Source organism: Crocodylus porosus, unplaced genomic scaffold (assembly GCF_001723895.1).
Source record: "Crocodylus porosus isolate Cpor-Errol unplaced genomic scaffold, CroPor_comp1, whole genome shotgun sequence".
Lineage (NCBI taxonomy): Eukaryota > Metazoa > Chordata > Crocodylia > Crocodylidae > Crocodylus > Crocodylus porosus.
This window is the reverse complement of record NW_017728913.1, coordinates 34,903,086-34,912,505: the sequence shown is the minus strand read 5'-3', so window position 1 is coordinate 34,912,505 and position 9,420 is coordinate 34,903,086. Positions and strand designations below refer to the sequence as shown.

General features: G+C 40.1%; 1 protein-coding gene across 3 annotated transcripts in view; it reads left to right on the top strand.

The window, feature by feature from the left end:
* Positions 1 to 9,420, top strand: part of IRF2 (interferon regulatory factor 2) — a 70,456-nt gene that overhangs the window by 47,421 nt on the left and 13,615 nt on the right. For 2 of the 3 annotated variants that reach the window (XM_019534673.1, XM_019534674.1), the window contains exons 5-7: positions 1,298 to 1,344; positions 3,961 to 4,095; positions 5,273 to 5,387. In XM_019534673.1, coding sequence (XP_019390218.1) covers positions 1,298 to 1,344; positions 3,961 to 4,095; positions 5,273 to 5,387 — 297 coding nt within the window. The remainder of the gene's footprint in view (positions 1 to 1,297; positions 1,345 to 3,960; positions 4,096 to 5,272; positions 5,388 to 9,420) is intronic. The other variant, XM_019534675.1, reaches the window with a different exon arrangement.

Here is a 9,420-nt window from a genome sequence, read left to right as displayed (position 1 = left end):
CTGCCCGTGGCAGGGGGTCGGACTCGATGATCTGTCTAGGTCCCTTCTGACTAATTGATTCTATGATGCTTCAAGATACCAGATAATCTACAGTGTCTAGACCTGGGGCTCCTCTGCAGTCAGTTTCCCTTTCCATACATCTCCTCCCAAACATTCCAGGTTCTCCATGTGAGGCCTACACTCTTAGCTACCTGTTGCATTATGCTTACAGATCCTGCTGCCCTCTCTTCCCTTCCCACCAACCAGAGATTCTCACATCCAGAAAACACCCTACCTACTACTAGCATAGCAAATTTTCTGTTTCTAGTATCTGCAGGCAAACACCGCATCTTGGTGGAAAGGCAAGGAGAAGCTCAAGGGAGCTGTAAGTGTAAGGTGAATGTGACCGGAGGGGAATGTCAGGGAACTTGGCACATAGTCTGGGAAGTTCTATCGGATCTAGAGACAACATATAATTCGTCTTAAAGCTCCCGGCTATCACCTGTAGACACAGACATACTTCAGTGCATCAAGTTAGTTAGAGTCCACTCAAGTTTGGAAAAGAATCTGGTATAGCCATAAAAGCTAGAAACTAAATTTGTCTTTAGAATGAAAGCTGATATTTTGGAGCTCAGTGCTGTGGGGTAGATTCTGGTGCAGTTTATAATGACCTAATGACTGACCATGAACACTTTTATTTCTTACTGTAATGGTGCTAGGGAAGGGTGAAGTTCACAAAGTGCTAGGTTTTCCTTAGATTTTCAAAACAAATGTGACTTCACAAACCATTCTCACACTAACTAGAATCCATGTTTTCCCTGAAGTGTGATTAAATTCAAACAAGCATATGTTTCTAAGCAAAGAGAACCTTGTGTTGCATGTGATACACAGATGAACTATTCTGCTTCCCCCACCCAAGTTTAGAATGGATGAGAGGGTATGGTAGGACATATGGCCTGTGTGTCTGACCTTTCTTTTATTTTTGTCATTAGGAGTGATTTCTCCCTATACCACCTTGTTTTTTCAGAGTCCCTGATTTCCAGTCTATCCTTCTTGTGTACCGTTTTTCACCCTGCTTTTATCCCCCATATGCCCCATCATTGTTCCTTTTTTCTGTTTTTGGAAACATGAACCTGAAATGTTCAATTAACGTATCAGTGCAGAAGTCAATGTGAAATTAAACAAAACAAGTTCTGCCATCCCTGCTGAGTGCTGATATGTGAAGAACATCATGATGTTTTCTAGTTAGCAATTATTTGGGGGGAATTGCCATTCATTCTACATTTGACTGAAATAAGCCTTCCTTCCATTGCTCCAGGAAAAAAGACAAAGACTGAGAAGGATGATAAATTAAAACAAATTAAGGTAAGAGCTTGATGTTTGACAGCATACAAAACTGTAATGCATGAGAGTAATTGTATTATGCCTTTTTATGTCTACTCTATAATAATATCAGTACATTCAGTTCCTTTGCTTTGCTTGTGGTTTCACCAAATTACACAGCTAGCATGACAAACACTACATTTTTTTAGTGTGGAGCCTGTTACAATTGAGACTGATGTCATCATAGCTGACACAACCATCATGTTGCAATAACTGGATATTGGGAAACTTGACATCCTGTAGGTATATATAGCAAGTTTTAGTTTGCATTACTAGAAATAAAATAATTATGTAGGGATTGATCTTGGAAAACAGGAATACTGCAACTAATTACTTTGTGATGATTGTAGCAGAAATTGGTCTGCATTTAGGGAGGAATTGAAATCCTGGAGTTGCAATGTGTGCACTCATGTTTTCTGAGACAGAATGACTGTTGTACAGCTCTGAAATGAGCACAGTACTGCTGTCAATATATGCTATGTTTCTGAGTTTGCAAATGCTTGCTATTACTACTATGTGTAGTCCTTCCTAGCTTCAGTAGCTTCATTGAGCTATTAGTGGCTGTCTGATATGCTCAATAATAAGTAGTCGGGGGAGGGGAACGACACTTGAAAATAAGAGTTTACAGTCTCAAATCAGCAGTAGAAAATGAGCCAAATCTTACAGCCTAGTTACTCAGGCAAAGAACTAATTTCAGTTAGTAGTCAAAGGTTGAAAAGTGACAAACCACTGCCTCTTATAAAGTATGAGTTTTAACATTGTCTAGTACTAAGCAAATCTTCACTTTCCTGCCACTCACCTATTGCAGTGGAACCAAATTCAGTCCTGATATAACCCAGTTAAACTGCTGTGGGATTCTTTGGGAATTGTATCTGCTTACACTAGAAGATAACTTAGCCCTGGATGTTCTGAAGCTAGGCAGAGTTTGTTTTATAGTGTAAAGGAGGATGTGTCCTGGCACTTCCCTTAAATATACTAAGATTTTTTAGCAGGGGGAACTGAAGGCATGTGTTAAGCAACCCTTTTAGTGAGCCACACATGAGGGACCTGGAAAGGACTGATGCAGGATGGAAGCTGAGATCCTTTCTGAAAAGACACCTGTATTGAAATTTGATTTCAGGGGAGAACTCCCCCAGTTTATTCTATAGTCAGATTCTACACAACTGGACAGTGGGTTGTCAGTAAGGAATGTAGCAGTTGCTGGCATCGTTGTTTCAGTTAGTACATAATTATGCTGCAAAATAAGACAACAAGTAGCATTTGTTTTAGGTTTGTTTTGAAACAACACCATTTAACCGTGTTCTCCAGTTTACACAGCCACCCATATTTATTCTAATGTAAGTTCCAAGTATAACTGGAGGAGAGATGTACACGCCAGCAAAGAAACATATTTGTGCCCATGCTTCTCTGTCCGACTAGTGCAGCAGCTGGTGTCCTTTAAGACCAGCAGCTGGCAGACTGTCTGCAATTACACACTGCCTTCCCCTTCCCCCACTCACTTCCTTTACAATCAAAACATTCAATAAATAAAAGCTGTAGCTGTTTTTGGATGCCCCTCCCTTACTGAGAAGGGAGCAGTCCTGCAAATGCTCGTTACCACAGGCGTTCTGTTGCAGTCAGAGAGATTATTACTTATGGCACTGCGCCTGGTAGCAAATGTTTGAAGGAGTAGGCCGCAGTACTTTCAAGCAACATCCTCCTGAAACTCTGGCACTGTAATCGGATATGCTGCTGGGTAACACTGTAAAAAGTAAGCTATTTGTCTGTGCTTCCAGCACACTTCCCTGAGCACCAAGGAGTTTAGCATTCCCCTGTCACTAGTTATATTATAACAAGTGTCTCACTTCCAGTTTTTGCAGCAGGAATTGGGATGCTGTACCAGGCTGTTAGGGTTTATTTTAACAACTGTATATGTAAGCTAATTTTAAAATGTGTGTCTTTTTAAAAATGAATGCTGTCTCTATCCTCTGCAGCTATTAGAATGTCATCAATTAATGCAGGAGTAACAGAGATCCTTCACTGACAGATAGGTGATGGATGAACTAATTGGTAGATTTGTTTGACAAATAAAACATACTTGCAGTGTTCATGTCTATAAAACTCTTTCCTTAGTGATATAGATACTGGGGGTATTATTTTCATAAAAGCTTTGCACTTTACCTAGAACATTTTGTTTAATTCTAATGAAGATGAGTTGGATATTATTTCCATATATTCCTGTTAAAGTGTCTGAGATTTCTGTGGTATAAAATACATAGATGGAGAAAAACCTAAGTACTAAAGGGACTTACCCATAAAGGGATTTAGGAGCCAACTGCCACTTTTTGTTGCCTGAGTCAAATAATTAGATACCAGTGAGTTCCCTAAATCCTCCCTTCTCCACTACAGCCCACTCTTGTATGCACCTAAGTCCTTAAGTTCCTCATTTTCTGCTGGTGGACATATATAAGGTAGTCTAAGTCTTGAAACCACTGAGCAGCTCAGACCCTATACCACAGCATGAGTCTCAAACTAGCTGTTCCCCTGACTGCTCTGCTTGCAAAGTTTGTTGGAGTCACCTTCTTCAGATATTATATACCATTTTGGGTTTTGGTTTAGGGCACTAATCACCTGAGAAGTAGAAAACCTATTTACAGATCCCCCCCTACCCTGCCTGATTTGAGACAAGGGCTTGAACTGAGGTCTTTTCCATCACAAGAGAGTGCCCTGCTGCTGGACTGTGGCTATTTTAGGGTGAGTCTGTTTCAGTCATGGTTTAAAAAAATGCAAATTGGCCTTAGCATAAATGAGAGTTGAGACAAAAAAATCTAACTTCTTTATAGGTAATGCTGCAGCTAAACTGCCAAACACTGTCCAATAAATGAAGTTAATTAGAAGAGTGTATTCTGGCTGACACTGATCTCAGGGACTTAATGTATTTTCCATTCCCAGCCTATGAATACCTCTCCCCCCTCACTATGAATACTTGGGACTAGTCTTTTCCTGAAGTACTTTATACAAGTGCAAATTGGTATAAAATGCTGCCAAATCAGAATGGCAGATTTTTTTCACATACCTTTGCACTCACTTTTTTGCACTTTGTGTAAAACAAACAAGTTGTAAGGCAGCAATGAATCGGGGCCTTAATTTTAATGCTGACTTTCCTAGTCTAAAATCAGAAGATTTTCAGACTTTTATAAGTGATGGTCCTTGTCAAGGATCTAGCAGAGGGAAAGAATGGTCATGGAGTTGATCCCTGTTTTAAAAAATGATGATGGCCTTTATGGAATTCATAACTCCTATAGTTTATTCCAAAGAGAGTTGCATATATCCCAGCTGACATGTAACAGATGCTTACAAATACATCTTGTAGATAGCAAATTGTACAGAGAACAGGTGTTGTTTTCACAATGGGATTGCCCCTCGGTAACCATTATAATGTGACCTCGAAGGCTTGATTTATAGTAAATGTTTTGGTTTGTTTTGGTATCTTGCTGAAGAGAAAAACCAAGGATAAAATTTAGTAATTACTGCACAGAAATTAAGGCATTCTTTCAGAAGGTGCTTAGAGGTACTGTATGTTTGCAGAGGGGTGAAGATGAATGTTAAAACAGTGCTGTTTTAAGGCATTTTCCTTGTCCCAGATATTTATCTTTCATAAGGAATAGCACTTTAAAAAAATTCTTTGAAGACATGCTGTCAATATAGAGAATTACTTTTAACTTCAGTTTAAATGGAGAAAGCTTGGAAATAAAGTAAGCTCTGTCTTCCCTTTGGGGAACTGAGCTTAGACCTAGTTCTAAGTTAGGTAATAGGTATGTAACAGGCAAATACTAACTTGAGAATTTGTGGTCTTGTCAGAAAGAGATGGATTGAATCAAAGCTTCCCAGATAAACCAAACCTAATACAGTTCCACTGTTTCCCTTTTAGCAAGAGCCAGCAGAATCGTCTTTTGAACGGACTAATGGAATAAGTGACGTCACTTCTGACTACTTCCTCTCCTCCAGTATAAAAAATGAAGCTGACAGTATGGTGAACATTGTAGGTGAGTCTTTCTAGAGCATACTTCTCATTGATGCTAAAACCAGTTTGCAGAAGATTTTAAATTCAGTGTCATTAATTGATGGTGTCTGAGGGTGCAGACAGGAATAATTGAAATGTTGCAAGCCCTTGGAAACCATTTCAAAAGTGGTGGAAGAGCTCTTGAACGAAGGTACTATTTTAGTGGGTTTTGGGCTGTAGCTGTGTTGGTCTAAGGACATAGGCAGGCAAGGTTTTTTGCATGGATGTGATACCTTTTATTAGACTGGGTCTTTCACTTTTTGTTATTTGTGTGCAAGGAGGTGGACTGGAGCTGGAGCTTGATTTGGGTTTACCTCCCCTCCCAGACTCCTGCTGACTCTTGGGGGCACACAGTGGCTCTGGAGCTGGGCCCTCCAGCCCCAGTCCTCTCTACCCCTCCTCTCTGAGAGGGGAGAGGAAAGGTTTGAGGGATTTAGGTCTGGAGAACTGGAATCCCCATGGCAGAGATTCCCTCTCTCCCATGTTGCTTGCTTCTTCTCTCTGGTTCTCTACACTCCTCTCCCCTCTACTTCCCTTCCCCATGGGGAGACATAGGGAAGAGAGGAAGTGGGGACAGAGCCTCCTTTAGCACCCCTTGGCTGCATTTAAACATTCCAGCTGGGGAATGTCATGGGGGTCATATATGTGTCTCCCAGCTGAACCTATTCCTTTTTTAAACTTTTCCAAGCTTGTCTCAATCGGAAACATTTCAAAAGTCACTTCTGTCCCCACCCTCTAGAACAGCAGAGGTAGCTGAATGAAACTGATCTTAGCAACAGCATTTGATATTTTGGAGAGCAGGATATGATTATAAAATGGAGTTAACAGAATAAGATTGGTGGCCTTGAAGATTTGCTACAAGCAATGAAATGACATACTCATCTTCTGAGAACAGAGAGCCTTTCATCACTCCGTAGCTGTCCTTCCTGACATTAACCACTCCAGAGACAGCCATATACAGCTCCCCTCAACTGAAAGGATATTTCATCCAGTACAGGGCAGGGAGTAAAATTGGGGCATAAAATTGGGACCTAAAGGGTGCTAAATGTTCCTCTGACTCCCAAGAAGACCTGAAGGGCTTTTTAAAGGTGGCTGTTTTACTTTGATTTGTTAGTATTTTTTTTCAATCTACATTAAACTGTTCTTACTGGCAACACAGCAGTAGCATATATGTTAACAGCACAGTGCTAGTAACAGGGATCAATGAAAATTGTATTTCAAACTAGTGCATTAGCAGTTCGCTATCATATTAGAATGTGGATAATTGGTCCTTGATAACATAAGTTGGGATATGTTTTGACAGCTCTTTGTTGGCTGTAGTTGTCATTACAATGAGTGTTCCTGGAAATGTAATCCAAGTACTGCATGTCCTAGAATTTTTTTTTCTCCATGCACGTTGAAGTGTTTGAAAATATGTTAATTTTCTGTGGCAGAGGCGATAGGTTTTTACTTACAATTATTAGGTTTTATGACTTTTTTATTATTTCACAGAGCAAAATATAAGCTTTTCTACCAAAGTTCTTTTTGTAGATGAAAAATTTTTGGAGTACGTTCCCTTTCCAGGGGGGCAATAGATTTAATTGGCCTGTGAGCCTATTACATGATCTTTTTGCTCCTAGTATTACGGGGGGGCGGTTAATTACCTTTAGAGAAATACCAGCACTGTAGTGTCATATTTTTCCTAATTAAGAGCAAAGTTAAAATGTGAAATACCCAGATGCTGATGTGGAGCCAGAAGAGGCTTTTTACTGATTTTGTTTTATTTAATAACCTCTCAGTCAGACAATGCACAGTTTAAATCCTTTATGAACCACATTGATCCTGAACAAAGTCCAGTGAAGTTAGTGGGAGATGTATCTATTTACTTCTGTGGGCTCTGTATTAGACCAGTTAGGTTTGGTGAGGAACTGAGTGCTGTAAGCTCCTATTTAACTTCATTAGAATTAAATGCATGTTGTATGACACATGAGGGGATCTCAATAGTTCACAAGACCCACAGGGATATTAGTGTTAAAAAAAGAACTTAATCTATGTGCTATAATGAAAATAAGGAAATTGTTAAGACAAAAAGATTCTAATTCATATGTTTTAGGGCTTTATTTGCCATGGCAAATAATCCTGTAAAAAAATATTTGGCCAAATGTTATTCCATTCACACACACGTGTCACCTCATGCTGTTTCTTGAATAAAGCTTATGCAGTTTAATCTGTAGTTGAGGGTGTCCTTTGTGGCAGTGCATTTTCTGGTTTACTGACTCCCAGTGTGTACTGCTTACATAAGCTAGGGAGGAGGAATCCTTCTGTCCTGTACAGTCCAAACACTTTTTTTCAGCATGAACAGCATAAAAGGCAGAGTAGATTCATCCTGTATGTATTTTGGAGGGTAGCTGAAAGGTGAGGGAAAGAAGGAGGTGACACCTGGAGTGTTTCTAGAATCGTGCATCCAAAAAAAGTCAGTAGTGTTTTGCCCAAGTTAGCAGTATTTTTGCTGATGAGCACTGACATTATCTCTTGGAGTTGGGTAAGAATTCTCCAGATACTGAAGAGAAAGATAAGGCCATGAAGGCAGAGTGCTCATAGCAAAACAGCATTGCACAACACAGTGGTTTCACAGTGATAAAAAGTACTCTGTGGCATGTTTTCCTCCTTATCCAATAAAGCAGATCTTACTTGAAAACCAGGAAGAATGTTCTTTACAATGGAAACAAGTACTTGGAGCAATCCAGTAGTAACTAGCAATTGAGCTCCTTTTAAGGCGGTTATTCAGTGTCTGTGCAAAGTTATGGGAAAGCCTCCATATAACCAAGCCTTGTTTTGGGGATGTTTTCAAAGTAGCATCTTGTCTCTTCAAAACACAAAATGACGTACAATTACTCCACTCAGGGGTGGGAGGCTGATGCAGATTTGAGAGGAGGTCACTTCAGAGAAGAATGTAAAGGTCTGTCATCAGTGAATAAATAAATGTAACCCTTGAATCCCTCATAATACCAGATTATAGAGTGTGCTGCATTCCTTATGGTTACTTTTTCACCTTCCTTCCTGAAGCATCTAACATTGGGCACTCTGAGATACAACTGAGTAACTGCTACTGGATTTGACCCTATATGTGTAAGCAAAAATGTATGCCCTACCTCTCCCTCTTTTCTCCAGTGATTGTGAATGCTGAGAAGCCCTCATGAGATCAGCACTAGCCCTAAATTTTTATTTTATATTTATACACTGATCCTGCTTATCAATTGTATTTCACCTTGGTGCGGGATTCCCCATTAATTTTAAAAAACGTCCATGGACTAGCATAGTGGCAGACAGCATATTATAAACTAGCTGTTCATGATATACTCTCCCATGTGTTTTCCATAGAGAGGATGCATTTTATTAAAGTACTTGCTCTTTATTGATATTGTACATATCTGGAAGAAATAGAAGTTGTACAAGCAGAGAGTTCTAGCTAGTGGTATGAAGACCTGACTGGAAGCCAGTAGCTTTGGGTTTACTACTTTTTGGCTTTTACTGCTGTTTCACTATGTCAGCTAATCTCTTGGGGTGCTGACAGAGATGGGGAAAAAAAGAAAAAACATGCTTTACCAGAAGAGGCATTAGTTCATGCCAGCTCTCCAGCATCTGTATAGAGCACAGGCCTCAGCAGAGCTTTTGGGTGCTTTTATCTAAAGGTGATTCAATCAGCTATCCTTGGTGCCTTTATTTGTGTATGTGTAAAGAAGATGGAATATGTATTTACCTGTCTCACTGGGGTACTGAGTGGCTTAAACAGTGTCTGTAAAGTTTCATAATTTCTAGGGTCGGAAGGGACCTGAGTAAATCATCTAGTCCAACCCCCTGCCATGGCAGGAAAGAATACTGAGGTCAAATGACCCCAGCAAGGTATACATCTAACCTCCTCTTAAAGACCCCCAGGGTAGGAGCCAGCACCACTTTGCTTAGAAGTTGGTTCCAGATCCTAGCCGCCCTGACCGTGAAGTAGCGCCTCCTGATATCTAGCCTAAATCTACCCTCTG